This window comes from Xiphophorus couchianus, chromosome 2 (assembly GCF_001444195.1).
Source record: "Xiphophorus couchianus chromosome 2, X_couchianus-1.0, whole genome shotgun sequence".
Taxonomy (NCBI): domain Eukaryota; kingdom Metazoa; phylum Chordata; class Actinopteri; order Cyprinodontiformes; family Poeciliidae; genus Xiphophorus; species Xiphophorus couchianus.
In genome coordinates, this window is record NC_040229.1 from 32,946,704 (window position 1) to 32,967,143 (window position 20,440).

The 20,440-nt window shown below is 38.0% G+C and overlaps 1 protein-coding gene across 6 annotated transcripts in view; it reads right to left on the reverse strand.

Moving 5' to 3' along the window:
• The window catches only part of ptprz1a (protein tyrosine phosphatase receptor type Z1a), an 84,355-nt gene that overhangs the window by 25,927 nt on the left and 37,988 nt on the right, over positions 1–20,440 (reverse strand). For 3 of the 6 annotated variants that reach the window (XR_003593764.1, XM_028004142.1, XM_028004133.1), the window contains exons 6-14: positions 19,791–19,857; positions 19,544–19,701; positions 17,248–17,398; positions 13,255–13,439; positions 12,779–12,905; positions 8,356–8,396; positions 7,441–8,251; positions 5,962–6,513; positions 2,423–2,561 (exon numbers count right to left, since the gene is read on the reverse strand). Coding sequence is in view for 5 of the 6 variants with exons in the window: in XM_028004142.1 (XP_027859943.1) it covers positions 2,423–2,561; positions 5,962–6,513; positions 7,441–8,251; positions 8,356–8,396; positions 12,779–12,905; positions 13,255–13,439; positions 17,248–17,398; positions 19,544–19,701; positions 19,791–19,857 (2,231 nt within the window). In the remaining variant the exon portion in view is untranslated. Of the gene's footprint in view, positions 1–2,422; positions 2,562–5,961; positions 8,252–8,355; positions 8,397–12,778; positions 12,906–13,254; positions 13,440–17,247; positions 17,399–19,543; positions 19,702–19,790; positions 19,858–20,440 lie in introns of all 6 variants that reach the window. The other 3 variants (XM_028004117.1, XM_028004124.1, XM_028004151.1) reach the window with 2 other exon arrangements.

Here is a 20,440-nt window from a genome sequence, read left to right on the forward strand (position 1 = left end):
ATTCTCATTTTGTCTTCAAATGATCACGCAGAGTACCGTAATCATCAAACCTATTTTTTCAAATAACAAGACCAAGGCCCAAAGAGCTCCAGTCCTGGGGTGTGGTCATGTTATGAGTCAGTAGTAGTAAAGATTTCAGAAAGAAGACAGGGGCCACCTGGTCTACACTTTTCTCGACACATTTGAAGGACAAACAGAAGCAAATCTGCAGCGAGAGCCTGGAGAAATTTTAATGAGAATAGAAGAATATCAAAACATATTTAACAAAAAAAGCATTTGTTGTTGCTACAAAATCGAGCTAGCACGACGGAAACCAAGTCAATGTGATTTAGCAGAAAATTACTAATTTATTTAACATGCAGAAAAAGGAGAGTAATTTTGTTTGTCTTAAGAAACTCTAGTTATAGTTGTGAAATTGACCTAAGACCAGGGTTTTTGTGCTTGGGACCAGGAACATAATAGAAAAACAAAAAACATTTCATCTCGTGCACCTGGTATCCCAAATGACAAGCAGAGACGCGCACCACTCTGCTAAGGAAAATCTCACTACATTAAAGTGAATGATAGATTCATGTCCACATAGGCACCTCTGCTGTACATTAACAGTGCAGGTGATGAAACGAAATGCAACACAAAGAATGTTCCTGTGTCATTTGAGCAATGTGTGGGCTGAAGTTTTATTGAGACAAGTTGACTGCCAAAAAACTATGAGGGGCCGTAAAGGACAAAAATGATGTCATAATTTAGGTGAACAGTACAGGTGTGGATATTTAACCTACACCAATGTAGGTTAGAGAGTTATTATTATTATTTTTTTTTTAGAGGAAACTTTCTTAACATAATAATCAGAATAATCAACTTGAACAAATGTATTTTACTACCAGAGGTTCTACTGTATTTACTTTAACGTGGTTTTTGTTTATTTAAGCCTGTTGGACGTTACATCTCTCAGACTAGAGATCCATGCAGAGAAACATTCTCCTCATTAATCAGAAGTGTTCAATGAAGAGAATGTGCATCTTGTTTTTACATCTTGTAAAAAACAAAATGGACAGCGTCTTGTGTTTATAAGATGTGCATACATCTTGTAAAAGCAAGAGTACGAAATGTATGCGCAGTGGGAACCAGTTTCATTCTACTCTACTGCCCTCTTCTGGTAAGTGTGAGAAACTTACCAGAACAACCAGAACAGTGATATTTAGATTACCAATAATTTACAGAAGGATGTTTTTTATACATAGATGCAGAGTTTAGAAGTATTTTGTCTTGAAAAGAGTGAGGTTGTCATAAAAATAAGTATGAGGAGAAATAACCAGAGTGTGTGACATGGAGGGGGGCATATTTAATGACTTTTTCAAGTGTAAAGAAAATTTCACAGATCAGTTTGAAAACAAATAATCACGCACTTTAGTCATAAAATAATGTCACTTGCAAAGGTATTTATGTTATTATATTATTTTAACTGTATCACTTTTAATAACCATAAACATAAACTTTCAATTATTTTATGTTGATTTTATTTGACTGACCAGCACAAAGTAGAACATGTGATAAAAGAGCTGGAGGAGACTTGAGACTGGGGTGGATGCTCGTTTCAGGAGGAAATGAACTTTTACAAAACCTGAGCTGCATAGAAATGATTCAGACCTAAACACATTTATGTGTTAGAATGGCCTAGTGATCAAAAGGCTTGTATGTTCCATCCAATGTCACTGATCTTGAGCAATTTTAAAGAAAATTGCTGCTAAACTTTAACCTTCTGGATCAGTGTTTCTCAACTTTGGTCCTCAGGGACCACTGCCCTGCATGTTTTAGATTTGTCTCGGTTTCAGAACACCAGATTTTAAATGATTGCATCACCTCCTTTGCAGCCATCAGGTGCTGTTAATCATTAACTTATTCAAGTCAGATGTGTAGCCAAAGGGAAACAACTAAAACATGCAAAGCAGTGGTCCCTAACAAGCAGAAATGAAAAACACTGCTTTAGATGTACATGCTGATAAAGACATGCTCCAAGGGACTTTTGGCTTTTCCACACAGTGTTGACTAAGTCGGGATGAAAAGAAATAGATGCAACACCTTTCAGGATTTGTTTTGTAAAAATTTGAATATTATGAATCCGTTTCTTTCCACTCAGTATGGGCTGCTACGATATGAACCATCTCCTGGTTTTGTTTAGTTGATTCTAGTTAGCATTTTTTTAAAATATAAAAGTTATACTGTAGCTTTAATGTGGACCCTTTTGAAATGTGGGGTCATTCTTCTTGTTTTTGCATCTTTTTCAGATTAGAATGACACCATCAGAATGGAGATATATTCAATAAAGGGACTATCAAATTAGGATTTTATTTCAAGATCAGAGAAAATAATATGGAGGTGTTTGGCAAGCAGCATGCGGGTGTGATGGAAGAGTGGTACTGACCTCCAGTAGATGAAGATGCCAATGAGAACAACCAGGCCAAGGAGAGTGAGGGTGGAAATGATGACCAGAGGAACCACAGCCTTCCTCTCCTTCTCACTCGTGGAGCCAACCCTGGACTCATGGCTGCTGTTACTGGCATCTGCACAGAGTCAACAAAGGTGGGTAGATGTGAAACCATTCTCTGGGACAGGGAAACTGGAGCTGATGATTGTTGGTTGTTAACAAAATGCTTCCTTTTTTAATGTTCAAATCATTTTAGAAATCAGCTCCAACATTCATTATTTTAACTGTTCTGTTGAAATCAAATAACTGTTGTAGTCACATTGCTCAATGTGACAAAAATGACTTTGTCTTGAAAAATTACAATTATCCAAGAAACATAACTTAAATGAAAGCCTTTAACTGCAAAAGATCACTAATGACCAGCTTTAAGCTTTAAGCTTTAAGTTCTTGCTGGGAATATGACAAAAATCGCCATGGGCTCATTGTTTAGCCTCTCTGTTTCTTTCTCTAAAGGTTCCGGCACACAGTGGGTGGGGAGTAACTAAGTACATTTACTTGCATTGCTGTAATTACAATTTGTCTACTTTGCACTTTAAGTTGTTTAGAAAAACTGAACTTTAACTTTTAATTGAATTTGTTTTGCGTAAAGTATTTTATTCACTTACATTTGAAATCATATTCACAAACGAGTAAAATGAAACAAGAAAACATCAGAAAAAAACTGACATTGATCTTTTGGCTAGTTTTGTACTTTGCCCCTTAGCTGGCATGTATTAAACATTGATAAACAATGTTCTGATGTTAGTGACACTAACTAACATTAATAACTAATTTGTTCTTTGTTGAACAAATTAGTTATTATCAAATTTTGATTTTACTTGAATTAAAAATTCATTGTCCTGCAGTATTTTCCCAGTTTTTTATTTTAAAGTCTATAAATGATTTATTGTTCGCCCTGTTTCAAAACAAACAACATTTTTTGGTCTGTAGACCACCTGTGTAAAATGTCGCAGTCAATAAATCAAATGCACCAATCTGATCAGATTTTGGAAGTAGATGCGCTTATCATGCAAAAAAATCTCTGGTCATAAGCTCATAGGCAGTATTTTCCCACTGTGTTGTGTTGGTTTCTACGAGCAAAATAACATGTAGCACAACTAAATACTCTCTGTTTAGTTTTTAATTGTGACATTTTGTAGCAAGCAGACCGACGTTTAACAGCTGCCTGTTGACGAAAGAGTCGAGCTCCGGCGGGCTGGGGAGGAGAGCCACACAGAGGAAAGGGGTGGATGGGGAGAGGCTCCAGACAACATGGATAATTCAGAATATTTTGGAATAAGAAAAAATGATATTTATAAACAGATGAAGTAGTGTTTTAGACTGCCTATTGCTACCAGATCTATTCTGACTCAAAGTGGAGCCATAACTGGTTCGCTCTCCGAACACCCGGCTTACCTTCACCTCTGCTAATGACAGATTCAAATGTTTTAATATGAATTTCAATCACTGACTCGTGCTGATTCCACAGATAAAATCTGACAATGTATGTGAGATCTAGACTAAATTCTGTTAAACTACATTTATCCTTAAAACAGCTTCACAATTAGTTGTAGAAAATCCTACCTGGTCTCCAACTAACTCAGTCAAAGAAATCTAAAACTAACAGAAACATCTTTGCAGTGGCATCACTTTACACCTCACATCTGTATTCTGGGTGATGATGTTAAAAAAGTTGTTAGATACTCTGAGATGCAGAATCTCCCTGTCACCATCACTCTGGTTGCCAGGAGACATAACAACAGCACCATTAATAAATAAATACCAGCAAGTGTTGATCATTTTCTTACTATCACCAAACAGATCATCTTACAGAACTGGAAAGCAAAACATTCACTCAGCAGGAAACACTGGAACAATCTATTCACTGAGAAGACATCAGTGGTAAAAGTGAAAGTGAAGCAAGCACATTGCATTCTGGGAAGGATTTCTAGGTCTACACCATTTTAGTAACTCAGAATGACATTGTGTAATATTCCTGCCCTTCCACACATAAAAAACTATTTTATTACCTTAGGACCTTGTCATGTGTATACATTAGTGGTCAGAGTGTCATGCTGCAATAGGAATGACAGTGCTGGGTCCCCTGAGCCCTTATCCTTTGCCCTCCACACCCCCGCAACCCCGCCACACACATGCACACAGTCACTTTAATGGATTGAGGTAATCAGGGAAACTCAGAGGCGTCAAATTCATTTTGGTCCACTTCAAGATCATGAACCTCCTCAAATCTCAAAGGGTCGGTTGAAACAGAATGAATTAATCAAACCACATTTTAACAAACTGAAAAAAAATATGATGGTTTTCTCTGAATTTTGCTTTATCCATCAGAAACACTGAAGATTCCAGTGTTTATGCAACAAATTGAAAAGTTTTTGACAGAGGAACGAAAGCGGCTCATTCATTTGGTCCTAAGGTCCAATCAGAGAAAAGGACTCACCAAGATCCCTCTGAGAAGATTTCAAACTAAATGATGAAGACAGGGTTCATTGATGACACTTAACATAAATCACACTGGAATTGTTCTCACCCTGATGGAACATCTGCCTAAAACAAGGCATGGTCGGATTTTTCTATGAATGAATCCAGCAATTACCAAATAGTTACCAGTTCGCTGAAGAGAAGTGGAACCTACCACTTCTAAAGCAGATGTGGTATTCTGCAATTAATGATGCAGGATATTTTTAATGAAGTCATTCATTCATTGCCTTGAAACTCTGTCCGAGCATTAAAAAGTGAAATATGTTAGATTTGTTAATGATGCACAACATGCAAAAACATAGAAGACTTCTTCAGTCTTATATTAGGACCAGTATCCCCAGGCAATAATTATTAGCCATTTTTGGTAAACTGCTTGACAAATTTAAATGACAATGCCATTTTGCCATTTAGATATATTGTGGTAGATCTATAGTTTATCTACCACAATAAATACACACAAAAATCATCTGAGGTTTTAAAGAACTCTGCTGCCCTCTGGTGTCTATGATCTCAGGATAGCGATAGGTTAGATCTTAGCTGGACCTTGTTTTGATCTTAAGAACAAATCTATTGAAGATGTGAAAGTCATAAATTACATATTCATACACCTTCCTTAAAAGATGCAATCTCTAAACTTTTAAAATATTTCTTTCATCTTGTTTTAATTTTAGCTAAAAAAAAATAAAAAAATAAAAGGTTTTATTTATCTTGAGCAGTTCCTAACCAAACCCTACTTCCTATGTTATTGATTTTTGGGACTTTATCTGAAATAAACACAAAACAAAGTAAAAACACACTTTTATAGATAATGATGTTCAATGTTGTTGGGTATAATGTTTAGGATAAGTTTGCTTTTGTTTACCTTTACATTTCATTTTTCAATGGAAAAATCAAATGTATTTTGTTGAAAATCACTGGTGGATGTTCACAACACTTGGTGCCCCTTTCGCTTTAGTTGCTCTGAAGGGTTTTTTTGGCATCAGCATTTTTATTTTTACCTGAGACTGGGTCTTCTTCCTCAGACTCTGTCTCTGCGCGTTCTGAAATAGTGAAGTCAGAAGATGTCTCGTTGTCATTAAGGCCTTCGCCTTGCCCTGAGCCGCTAACCTCTGTCCCTCCCAGAGACCAGGGTGAACCTGAGGTCACCTCTGAATCAGTCGGTGCCACTTTGCCTCCTACTTCTGGACTGATGGCACTGCCGCTGCCACTTTCAAAATAGAAAGCTGAAGAGTGTTCGTCCGCATCATCTGGGCTCTGACCAGATTCCAGCAAAATGAATGGAGGGACAGTGCTCACGACTTTGGTTGAATGAGGAAGTGGGCTTACTCCAGAAGCCAAGGTTTGGCTTTTATCCCACTCCTGGTCTGATCCTTCCTGTGAGTCAGGGAAGAAGGCTGAGCCAGAGGAGCTGCTGCTAAAGTCTAACACCTGCTCCTCTGTAGTGGGAGTAAGTGGGGAAGTGGTGGGCGGGAAAGGGAGGGAAGAGGTCTGAAAGGTGGTGCTTCTCTCTGATGCTGACAAACTGGGATCCGCACCAACAGACAATGTGGCTGTAACAGAAAGATGCAGGTCACTATGGGTGGCTTGGAGAAATTGTGGAGAGGACATTGAGATAGTACTATGGGATAGCAGAGAGTGGTCAAAAGACAAAGCAGCAGAGCCCAAACTTTTCAGAGATAGTGGAAGGTTTTCTACATCACCACCAGAAGCTGAAAGTAAAACCATGCTGGAGTATAGTTCTAAACTTGTAGCGCTCTTGGCTGCTGCTGACAGTGATACATGAGGAGAGGTATGCAACCATGATGAAGATCCTGATGCCTCCAGAGAACAGCCACACACAATGTCTACATCACTTGCTAGGAGTAACCCATCACCAATGATCTCAGGAACTAAAGACTCTGTGGTGCTCCCTGTTGCATATCTTGAATCCTCAAATCCAGTTGCTGGAGATTTGGACAATCCCAGAGAAAAAGTGAAATCACTAGAAAAAAGGACTGAAGGCTGCAGGGTAGGGCTGGAAGAAAGAGATAATGTTGAGGATGAAAAATTCAAGGAAGATTGGGAAAATTCGGCTGTGATACTGGCGTGTGTTAGGTCCAGCACTGATTCGAGTGGAGGGGTATTACTAAGTACAGAGAGATCACCTGAAGACCCAGACAACAAAACATCATTATCACTATCCCAAAAAGTGAGGTTAGAGAACACAGAGTCAGTTGTTGGACCAGGTAGGGAGTGTGAGGGGTGAGAGAGGTGAGGCAGGTTGGAAGCAAGGAGGAAAGGGATTGAGGTGGAAGTCAGGTCTTCACTAGACAGAAATCCAGGAGCAGCATGCTGGGAGTCTGGAGCGCTTGCAGACAACACAGGCCACAGGGAGGAAGGGTCATGCAAGCGAATGGAGAGAGTGGCGCTTGGGTCCAAGGTGTCACACATAGGGGAGGAGGCAGAGGAAGAGGAGGGGAAGAAAAAGCTGCGCTCACCGTTTGACAGTGGCTGAGTGGACTGAACAACAATGCCACTCAGCATCACAGATGTGGATGAAAAATGAGGCACGGTGGAACTTGTGGCACTATGGTGTACAGCTTCTGTGGATGAAAAGGTCTTGGAAGTAGAGGGTGATACCTGAACCTCAGGAAAACCTCTGGTATGAGTAGAAACATTCTCATCAGTGGTACCGTCTTCACTTGTGGCTTGTGCCAAACCAGTCTCGGCTTGCTTAAAGGACGGAGATGATTTACTGCTCATATCTGTGGTGAGAGATGACTCTATGGTAGGTGGATATTGAAAAATCACTTTTGAACTGTCTGTCTTTGTGTCAGGGGTCATAACATTAACAGTGCTTGGGCCAACTTTTCTGTTTTCGGATAAGTCTTCATGATGTACTTGTACATTTACACCATCTGTCTTCGTATAAGTGAGAAGAGGAGAGGGGGAAGTTGAAATTGTCGGTTCTTCTGTTGTGAAATAAAAAAGAGTGTTGCTGCCAGTGCCTGCACTCCCTCTGCTTTCTGGCAACTTAGTGTCCTCTGGTGGTTGTAAGGGAGTACTGATGGGTCCCGTCTCCTCAGAGGGTCTTAAAACTTCCTCAGACTGGCTGGATATTAGAGCAGAAGCAGGTTCAGTAGTGGTTCTTCTCTCACTGGACTCTTCTGTAGAAGTTCCAATGCCAGACAAGCGAAACCAAGGCAGCGCAGATGTTGTGGACCTTGGCGAGTCTGCAGTACCCCAATTTAAGTTCTTGTTCCTGATTTGGTCCACCTCATTCCAGGACAAGTCAGGTTCAAAGTTGCCCTGTATGTAAAATTGGAGATTGTAAGATGTTATAGCAAGATGAGTTGTACATGTAAAAGCTAAAATGGGAGGTGCATAGAAAAAAAGAGTAGAGGTTCATGTACCTCAAATTCAGTTTCATCTGAACCTGGATCCAAAGCATTTTCTGAAAAGGAGAATAGGTTATAAAATTAGAAAGATCAAATAATTGAAAAAGAGAACAGGCTTTTTTTTAAACTCGCGAAATACACATGATGATTGATAAACAGCTTCAATTTTTGACTTAACCATCTGAGCCATTATAAACATTAACACCAACATCCTTGGTCTGGACAAATAAGGCTGAAAAGAAGAACATGAAATGATTTGGATTAAAAGATTGCAGGGCGAAGAGTCAAAGGCATGTTAAAAATGTGAAAATGAACTTTAGTTTTATTATTTAGATATTCACAATTAATAATAAAATAACATATTTAAGTAAGTTAAGGACGTTCCTGCAAAACGGAAATCAAAGTGAGACAAAAAACTGAGAAACAAAGGATCAGCATCATCTTCAAGTCGGTATCTAAAGTAATCACATGCTTTCAGCCCAGACGTTTTAATCTGTCAGGTCATTTCATCCTTATTTTTCTTCTGCTTATCTAGGATTTAGTCACAGAGGCAGCAAAACTAGGGAGTTTATTTCTTTAAGTACTACTCATCTTAACAAATCCCAAAGAACTTGCATTTAATTTTCACCATTACTGGTCATTGTAGTTTTGGTACACACCCACCAAACACAAACACACACATGCAGGAAAACAGGCATGTTCATGCATGGATATTCCAAAGGAAACAGCATTGCTTAACATTTAACTACAAAAACCACTAAATAACCAAAATAAGTATAAAGAGAAATAGGGTGGGGGCAGTTAGGGCAGATGGGCAGAAAGGGGTCTTGATGCCCTTACCTGTCTAGGGCTAAGTTACACATCATGGAAACCAGTAGAGACTGGTCTGTGAAGCTTCAGGTGAAGGGTGAAAGGCTGTTAAACAGGGTTTTGGGGGAAACTACCATGAGCTTCGACAAAAAGGCCAAAAATAATGCTTTGGTTGACAATAGAGCTACATTGTATCAGCAGAAGTAGTGGGTCACCTTTCCAAATCATTGACTTGTGTTCTATCACCACCAGCAGCTAATCAACCATACAGACTGCTTCTACAATCATCCGGGAAAGAATGGGTCGCTGTCAGGACACCAGTGAATTCCAGCATGGCACCATGATAGGAAGCAACTTGTACAATAAGCTCAGCTGTGAAATTTCCTCACTACGGAATATTCCACAGTCATCTGTTAATGGCAACATAAAGTAGAAGTGATTAGGAATGACTGCAACACAACTACAAAGTAGGAGGCCATGTAAAATAACTGAGTGGGGGACATCACAACCTGAGGCGAACAATGTGCTGAAGTCACCAACTCTGCAGAGTTAGTGACTAAAGAATGGTCCAGTTCAGGAACAGTGGAATGGTTTTCTATGATTGAGCAGCTGCATCCAACTGCAAAGCAAAGCCTTGGACACAAGATGTGCTCACTAGAGTGACAAATCATGTCTCTCTTTCTGGCAATCTAATGGAAAAGTAGAGCTTGGCAGTTGTGGAGTACAGCACTGTTCTGACTGAATTGTGTCAAGTGTAAAGTTTGGTGGAGGGAGGATTATGGCGTGGGGGTTTTCAGGAGTTGGGCTGAACCTCGTAGTTTCAGTGTAAGAAACAGATAATGCTGCAGCATAAGAAACATGATGGACATTTTGCTTTTGAAACGTGGAAACAGTTTAGGAAAGCCCCTTCCTGTTCCAACATTACAGCCCACCATTACACAAAGCAAGGTTCATAAAGAGATGGATGAATGAGTCTTGATCTCAACCTGAAAGGACACTTAGATTAATTAGTGTGAGAACTGCGAACAACATCAGTGTCTGACTTCACAAATGTACTTCTTGAAGAATGGTCAACATTTCTGCTAAACCCACTCCTGAACCTTCCTGCTACACTTTTTCAATAAGAGCTGATGTTGTGATAGAAAAAGATAAAACTACAGATCAGGAATGAGATGTCTTTAAAGATCAGGTGTGTGAAGAAGTAAGTGACCCAATACATTTGTCAATATAGTTTACATTCAAGCATAAAAGGTATAATTTTGTGCATAAACTCAGAGGACTAACTTCATTCTGACTTGTTTCTTGTTGTCATAACAACAGACATGGAATGCTAAAAAGAAAAGTAGACTCTTTAAGCAGCTTAATTTTCCATGTTTCTCTAAAATTTTTATAGCATAATGACATCAATGAAACAATCTTGATGAAATTATTAGACATGTGCTCAGTAAAAGCACATGTCAAATAAATTTCACCATCATATTTGCTGTAAACAATTGTTTTTTAAATTCAATCCAATAATTAGATTATAGCAAGTCTTCATAAAGCAGCATTTAAAGGAACTGTGATGGCATTTGAGACTGGAGTTTTCTCAAGATGGTGGAACTTTGATGTGTTTGGTTCCAACTCAAAATAACCATTTTAACCACTAGATGAAAACCAACATGTTTAAAGTTATCAAATACCTGTTTATCCACATAAACCCATGAAATAAACTGAAGTGAAAGCAACAGTTTGTTTAGATGGCACTGCATTCTCGTCTCGTACATTACTAGTTGGGCAAACAGTTTGTGGGCTTGAATACTACTGACTGACAATGAAATAGAATGCAGATTTTTCCCTTTTTAACAAGATAGAGAATTTATTTAACATAAATTACAACTAAAATATTGAAGATCACAATCACTGGCATTTCTATGATTACATGTACTAAATTTGGAAACATACAGACAGCTATCCCACAGGAAGAGTCAGAAGGGACAGATGCCAAAGAAAAATCAAAGCCAGAAACACAAAACATGAACCAATGGACAAAAGTGAGGTATGAACTGTTATCTTAGAAAAACAGAAATCTGTGGGGAACATATTTGAAGAGAACACCGTCAGACTACAATTAAGTAACAAATAAAATAATTGTAAGATATAGAGAAAGCCCGGAATAAAGAGAATGGAGGAGGGAGGGAGAGATAAAGATGAAGACAATATTTAGAAGATTAAGATATTTTAAGGTTCAGCAGGTCAAAAAAAATCAAAATATAAGTCAAAACAATAACAAAAAAAGAAACAATCATCAAATGGGAATTCTCCCTTCATATAAATACACCATGAGGCCAGCTACATGATTTTAGTTATTTCAACTGAAACAATTTAAACTTTTCATTTTGGAATTGTATTTATCTAAAAATGTATTTGCACTAAATGTATTTCTGACCAATAATCATGAGCATGATAGCAGGGCACCATTATAAGATTTGATCAATTTTCCAGGTTTATCAAACTTTTGGCTCAACTTTATTTATAACTTAGTTTTATTTTTGTTTTTAAGTGGAGCTCTGTTGAGTACTTAGTAGTCAGTATCTTACCAGCACTAAGCTGCACTTAGAATCCCAGAAACTGTTGGTGAACAGTAATATGTATCTGTGAATGTGCGTAAGTATAAGTTTATGTGTGTATCAGAAAACAAAATATTTTAGAATGTATTCTGCAGCAGAACTTACTTATGGTTGAAGTAATTAGAAATATAAGGCAACATTTTATAAAAGTTAAAAACCATGCTAAGTTATTTTTAGAGCTGTACAAAATATTCAATTGCAATTATCACATTATTATTGTTTGCATTATTGCAATTGCAAAGGCCTAAAAAATGCAAAGTTTGGTTGTATGTCATCTTTCTTGTACCGTCCCGTCACACTTTGCATTCCAACATGATGAACTTTGATCCCCATTGAAATGACAAAGTGCTTTTATACACAGGTTAGACAGTGACTGCGAATAAAAACGGCAGAACTCCACTTCAGTCTGAACACACTTCTTTCATCAGAAATGTAGAGCAACATTTACAAAGCAGAGAAAATACTCACAGTTTAACTTAACTATTGTAGAAAGACAATTGTATCAGGAAACAACACATCCAAAAATGGAAGAGAGGTTATCAAAGAAAATCTTTTCAGAATCTTTTTATAGAAATAGTAATTTCAAGCCATTTACTATGACTCATTTTCTGAGAAATAAATTGTTATTGTATAAAATAAGAACAAGTTCAAAGAATGTAAAGAATGGAAAAGGCATAAACTATAAATATAAATAAATAATCCAGGACAGGACAATTCAAAGTGCTAGAAGGCAAAAGGACTTCTTTCATGTCATAGTTGTGTCAAGACAAGAGGGCCAGTTGCTCAGAACAGTACCGAAATATTACGTCAAAATATAGAAGTAGATCAGTCTGTTTTGCATGATGATGTAGAGTATGGCAAAGATAAATTCCATCCGTCAAAGAGAAAGACCTATGAACATATTATAAGAAGCAAGAAGGACAGCTTTTTGCTCTTTTCTTTTAGAATGAATGAAACCGGGGATCTGAGTGAGAAGTCTCAAAGCATCTATGATTGGCATCAGGCGCGGTCGCTCTTACCAAGGTCATCGAAGGGCATGACAACTGTCAGCAAGTCACTCACGCGTCCACGCAGACCATTGGTGCAGATGGCCACCACTCGTACCTCGTAGGTAGAATTGGGCAATAAGTCATCGAGTATTGCCCCCTAGTGGTGAAAGATGAGATCCACTTTGACTGTACAGCTTAATCACCCCAGCTAGTTCAAAACAATTTTTTCATTTTTCACAGGGGTTTGGTCATACTGTAGTTGTCATCTAAAAAAATCTTGTTACAGTATCTGGCAAGGCTGGAGCTGATGTTCGAGGAAATCATTGTTGTTTGACTGCATATGTGTGTTAGTACAATTCATTAATCACATTTCTAATCAGGTAATACATATAAACTGCAGTTTGATTCATAATAAATGTTTTACTTTGATTCAGTTGGCAGTTTGTGATGATTGATCTCAGTCTCTGAATGGTGTGCTCTTGGTTAAGTTTTGGGTAATTACTCACAGTATCCTGATACCCATCGGTCAGGTATTCAGACAGGACAGAGTCCTCTGCCTTGGCCAGTTGGTAGGTGATGGAGTACTTCTCAATGTTGGTCTCATACACTGCCCTTGGCCGCTCCCATGTCACCAGCAGGCTGCTGAGGTTCTGGGGAGCTGCCTGGATGCTCTCAGGCTCTGAACTGCACACTGACAGAAAAACAAACACCAAATTTAAACAAAGACATCAGGAAGCAATTGCTATCTGCTAGAAGATGTGGCATAACTTTACCAAAACAAAACAATATTGGAACCAGTTTAAAAAAAAAAAAAATTAACTTTAACATCATTATGAGACTCTAGTTGTTCCTACCAACATCACCACATCACACAGAATTTGGATAATTTGTTTTACAAGCAGACAACATTTCCTATTTCTAATATTATATGAATGATCAAAATTTTAAACTGATGGTGGGAAAACATCTTCACCAACTAATATTTCATTATAGAAGATGTATCTTACGTCATTGACTGTCTAGCAGGGGTGTACAGGAACACAGTGTTTTCCAGAAGTATTTATGACTTGAACATTTTCACATATTGTTGCATTTTAAGCACAATTTTAATTATATGTTATTGGGAGATTATGTGACAAAATGGATACAAAGTTGTAAATAATTCTGAAGTGATTTTCAAAATGTTTTACTAATCATCAGTCAGTCAAGTTCATTTGAATAGCACATTCCAGTAACAGAGTGCTTTACATAATAAAAACACAAAAATGCTAAATTATAAATTACAGTCAACAATTTTACATTTTGTCAAGAGTTGCCATTACACATCAAATATGTTGTTTAGTATTTCATTAATTTTGGTTTAAAAGCAACTCTAAATAGGTGGGTTTTCAGTTGAGATTTAAAAGAAGTCAGTGTTTCAAATGTTTTGCAATTTTCTGGACGTTTGTTCCAGATTTGTGGTGCATAGAAGCTGAATGCTGCTTCTCCATGTTTGTTTCTGGTTCTGGGGATGCAGAGCAGAACCAACACCAGAAGATCTGAGAAGTCTGGACAGCAGATCTTTAATGTATTGTGGTGCTAAACTGTTCAGTGATTTATAAACTAACAACAGTATTTTAACGTTTATTCTCTGAGCTCTTTTGTTCTGCATTTGAACAGAAATAGATGATGAAAAAGGAATTTAATGAAAAATGATGAACAGCAATAAAGTTACAAGATCACAACAAGTCAGGGCACAAACGCAAAACACAAAATTCAAGTAAAAGAAACCAGTAAAGAGCCACGAGGAAGACATGGGAAAGTGACGAGAATACACAGAAGGATCCAGCGAGGAGTGAATAAGAATGAGAAGCTTCAATACCAGGGAGGTGAATGAACAAATAGACCTGGACTGATCAGCTAACTGATGACAGGTGTGAGTAGAGGGAGCAGGAGGCAGACTGAGGAGAGGGAGAGACAGAATACAGATGGGAACAGAAAATAATTCTAACACTAAACAATAACTAGACTACAGGTGCCACTGCTCTGCAACTTTTAGATGTTCCTCTGCTGCACCACACCTGAATAGAATAATTAGGTCATTAGCAAGACTCTGGAGAACTGACCTACACAAGGAGGAGGTAATTAAGCCATTTCATTCCAGTGTTTTGTACCTGTGGCACATCTAAAAATGGTGCCACTGTGACTGGACTTTGAAGGCCCTGAACTAGACTAAAAAATTAAAAAATAAAACTAGTGTGACAGAATAACTGTAAATAAGAAAACATAACTAGAAACACTAAGAAGACTTGAACAAGAGGAAAACAGGAATAAGACAGATTTAATCAAAATAAGAAACTAACACAAAATAATAATGAAACTAGAATCAAGTCAAACTACAAAACATCCCAGCAACCCAGAAACCTAACACAAACTGTGGGTAAAAACTGGAGAGCAGTGGCAGCAACTTGTGATAGGATCCTTCAGAACCAGAACTTGTCCTTATTTTTGTCACCTTGCCTTTAAGGTGGAGGAACAGAAAAAAGGTTGTTGATGAGGCCTTACACAAGAAGAGCACCTGAGGTGGCTACAAAGCTGAGGAGCAAATCAAACTTGGTGAAACCGCTAAGACCAGCACACTGATGTTGGATGACAAGTTTATTAAAGTCAGAAGGGTCTCTGTACCTTCAACATTCCAAACATTAAACTGACATTATCTGTTTAAATCCTAGAAACTTACTGAAAGCCACCAAGCAACTCTGACCCACTGTGGGCATGAAATTAACTGGTGACCAGAGGAGAGAAGACAGGAGTTATATGAGCTTCCCTGCTTAGTAAGGTTAAAGAATATGCCATGCTTTTATCAACAACAAGCTGTATTCAAACAAATTAACAGTATTTAAAAATAGTTTTCTTATGTCAGACTGAAGCAGACGAAGCTGAGCAAAAACTGGTCAGAACCAGTAAGAACGTTCCCTGATGACTGTTGTTTTTTATTTTTTTATCACGATTAATAGAAATCTTAAGTCAAATTATTAGACACAGATAAAGTATATCAGGCTGCTGCTGGACAAATCCAGTTATCCTTATCAAACTTGTAACCGATTTTATTGTTCTGACCGTTATTAGACACAGTGCCTCCAAAACATTTCTGCAGTACTGGAAATGGTTCTGAGTGTTACTGAGGCTGAAGTCCCTGATTGGTTAATCTGATGATTTATTTCTGGACCTCTGTGTCTTTGTAAAGTTTATTGATATGACATTCATGGTATAGAAACAAAATGAGTGGCTTCCATCTGATTGCATAAAGCAGTTTGCAGTTTATTTAAGCTGATGACAGATTAGCTTATCTGAGTTAAAGCTATGTTTAGCCTCTAACAAGCCCTTCTGCTAAAGCTTCTGATCACAGGAAGTCTTTTCTGAATTCTATACACTTTATCGCCAAAATTCAGATTTACCTTCCAGCATCCAGAAGGTATATATGAAATGTAAATCTCAAATTTAAACAAAACAAAAGAGGAAAGAGTTAAAATATTTACTGTGTTTTTCAGAATGATTCTGGGTCAAACATAAGATTAACAGTAATACAGATGAAAGATAAGTCAGATCTGGGATTATCAGTGATTAAAAGGGGCTGAGGGGTCAGTTACAATAGGTAGCAGGAGGCTCAAACTGTGCAAACACTGACACACTTCCTTCTCAGCAGAGCTGAACTAAAATCTCTGCTCTCACTACTCATATCTTCTTTCTTGTGTGTGATTATGTGAAAATACCATACCGCATACATGTCAGTCAGGAGAAAGACCTTCATGTCCTTCATTTGCTCTCAGGAAAATAGTCATTATGGACGATTCTAGTGTTGCATGGAAATCTGATTTAGGTGACTTCCCAGCTTTGACCACTAGAGGGCAGATTCAATCAAATAGTTTCATAACTATTTGATTGAAATGTATCCATCAAATTTGTAACACCTTATTTTACGGTTTTAAACCATTGATTCTCCCTTTCATGGAGTAAGAAAATGTGTCTTACCAACTGAATCTATGACACATTAGGATTAAGCATGAAAAAAAAAGTTCAGCTGGACCTGTGATGATGACCTGAGCCAACAGAAGTCCAATGATAATATTTATCATCATAAGTGATCTTACTCTTTTCTACAGCAGGAGCACACAGTGACACAACTCTCAGCTCTACCTAAAGAAATGGCATTTTGTGATGCTACTTTGTGTACTATCTCAAATTCAGAGTTAAAATGACAGCAGCCATAAATTTGCAATTACAATACAGTCTACTTCCTTTGTTTATATTATGGTAGTTTATTAAAGGATTTTTTCATAAGGGGAAATAAATAAACAAATAAATGTCAAAATCAACATTTGGAAATAATATGATGTAGTCATTAAGATCATTAAAAAAATTTAAATTCCAACTTTCCCAAAACAAAAGAGCAGAATATAAACTGCTGCAGAAAAACAGCCTCAACAGTTGCAAAACGTTCAGATTGGAGTTGGACCAACCTGGTGTTTGCACCTCCTCGATGCCTGTGTAGGAGGAGAACACCTGGCCCATGAATTGCTCCTGCTGATCTCTGTAGTTGTTCTGCAGGTAGTCCATCAGCATAACGTATCCAGCCTGCTGCATCGTCATCACCTCACAGAACATCTCCAGCTGCAAACAGGAGGACCCACAATAGCATTAGAGCAATAATAGCAGAAGGAAGCATGCTGTATCTGATAGCGTGTAAAATACATCTGTGCTGAAAAGAAGCATTTTAATTTCATACTCCAAAAAAATACAACATTTATTTGGAGTACCATTTGTCAGTAGGAACAGTTGCCATGGATTTCCCAGCAGGACCTGCTGGATCAGGTTAAATTAGACATTGATCTACAAATTGTGCAAAGTACCAACATCTTCAGGAATCTGCAGTCCTCAGCCATCTTATTTAAGATTAATGTTTGTGATCATACAATTAAAAAAAGATTGAAGAAGTACTGCCTGTTTGGATGAGTTGTTTGGATGATGCATTTAGAACAATGCTCAGCCAAATGCAACTTCGAAAGGATCCACATTTGTGTCCTCAACATTTCTCTCCAGAAGTCTTAGAGTCATTTGTACGAGCAAAACTGATGAAGGACCTAACAAAAGCATTACCAAGTGTGAAACCAGGGCTCCAACACCCGACCAAAGACCAGACCTGACACAGAGCTACTTACAGAACTACTTACCGGATCACGCAGTCCAACCAGAGGTATGTGTTATTCATTGTTTCATTCATGAGGCTGAAGGTGGCAGCAATAGCACAAACACTTTCTTGTTTCCTCTTACTTTGTTTGGTTCTCCTCATCTTCATTAGGAGGACCATCAATTTCAACGTGTTCCGGTTCAAATTGAAAAGGTTTAAAGACCTTACTAACTTCTGATTTGGCTAGATAAAGCTAACTCAATTGGTCTTAGCATATCTCATTTACCCATAATGCATTTCAGCGTGAGAGCAATGAGTTTAATATTTGAATCAAGTCAGATGACATGACAGGCAGGAATAATTATATATATATACTGTATATATCCATTATCATGCTTGTGACCCTACTAGGGGTGTAGGCCCTACCCCTTATAGGATCACGAGGGGTGCTGGTGCCTATCTCCAGCAGTCAACAGGTGAGAGGAGGGGTCACCGTGGACAGGTCACCACTCCATAGCAGAAAATGGTAGATCATGTGTTGCTATTCATATGTTGTGACAGATTAAAATAATTTTTTTTACCATGTCCTGATGTAAGACTTTCACACAGCACCAAGATTAATCCAATTCAAATGAATATAGGGTCACTGCATCTGCACACAGAGTTTCTTTCTCTTAAAGCATTTTCATAGTTTGTAAGAGTATGGAAAACTTGAAGCAATATGAATCTGATTATGATGGTCTTTTGTCTATGAGTCTGTGTATGTACCTGAATCAGGTGAGTAACTGACTCATCCATTAAAAAGCACAGCATGTTCTTAAACTCACGAACAACACTGAACTCGAAGCATCAACTAAAATCATTAAGTTCTGACAGAGTGAACCCGGTTGGAATGTAAACCAGTCAGAACCTGTCGTACAACTTCAAAGACACATTAATGCAGCCAGAGTAGAAGTAGCACAAAGCTCAATAAGCCATTTCTCCTCTGTGATGTTCAAGTCTCGCATTTTAAACCTGAGTCCATCTGCATTCTGGAAATTGTTTCAAACAAAAATAAAAATATGATGGATGCGCTACTGTTAACATGATTATTGTTGTTTTGAGTTTTTACATGTAGGCGTGTGCATGCGGGCATGTGCGTACGCGTGTGTGTGCATGTTTGGGGGTGTGTGCGTGCGAATGTTTCCATAGCTTTAATATCCTAAATGAGTCTTGTATGACGATGTTTGTTTTCCATGAGTTCTACCTATGCATGACTGTCACACACAGATACTCTGAGGCCAGCCTTTCACAAACAAACACACCTGATGTGCTGACAGCTTTCTCTCTGCCCCACCCAACACTGCTTCATTCCCTGTATTATGGAATGATAATTTATCCTGTCAACTCTGTGAGTGAAGGCCTAAAACACTATTTTAAGGACAATGACAGTAAATGTGATTCAGGACCTCTCCTACCATCAACCATCCATCTTCCTGCACACACCAACTGGTGACTTAGCGCTCTTTGCACATTGAACTATTTACATAATGACTGCATGTGCACTGTATATCAACTCTCCATTTTTGGAATTTGTTCATTGTAAAGCTAAGTATTTTTATTGCTAACACTGACATCTAATTTCTCACCTGCTCATCAGATATGGCCACCTTGTTCTTAAAGACGATCCACTCAACAGTCTCGTCGCAGGTCGGTGTGGTCAAGGATCCATTGTAGATGAAATATTTCTCTGTGGAGTTTGGCAGGAGACCCTGCAGGGTAAACGGTGACACCGCTGCACTCTTTCCTAGACAGCAAATGAAAGAAACAATGAAAGACAAGCAAAAGAAGTGAAGGGCAAAAAAGAAGACGAGGAAACTAAAGAAGCTGTTGTACCATATCTGCTCACACTGTTGATACCACTGATGATGGGAGCGTAGTTCATATTGTCTTCAGTGCTTGTCTGAACCAAAGAAAAAAGTCATAATTAGTTTTTACTGATTTGAGATTTTCTCTCAAATCTGAATATTTCACCTGTAAAACTACTGACAAATAGTAATATTGAGCTGTGATACAGAACTTTCGTCTCATTTTAGTCTCATCCTTTACACTGTTGTAGTTTTTAATACTAACGCATGCTTCTGTTTTCAATACTTATTGAAAACGAGTATTTGGTAAGTCCTCTACCAAACCTACCAAATGCAGGTTTGGTAGAGGACTACCAAAACTACCAGTATTGCTGTTTTCAGTACTTATTGAAACTTATTGAAAACAGCATAGTGACCTTTAAATATATCCCAGTGATTTTAGTCTCCTCCAGGTTTTGAGTTTCTATGGTTTTCTATATCAGTTATTTGATGTTTTATGCTTCAACTAAAATATTTCTATGATAATATTTAGCAGATTGCAGCTCATCAATAATTTTGTTCTTTAGACCTTTGCAAAGACACCATGTAAGATGTGATTGCCCTTGACGCTATTGTACAGTAAGATGCTTTTGACTCTGCAGACTCTCTGCAAACTGTTGCTCTAATGTTATTAAACAA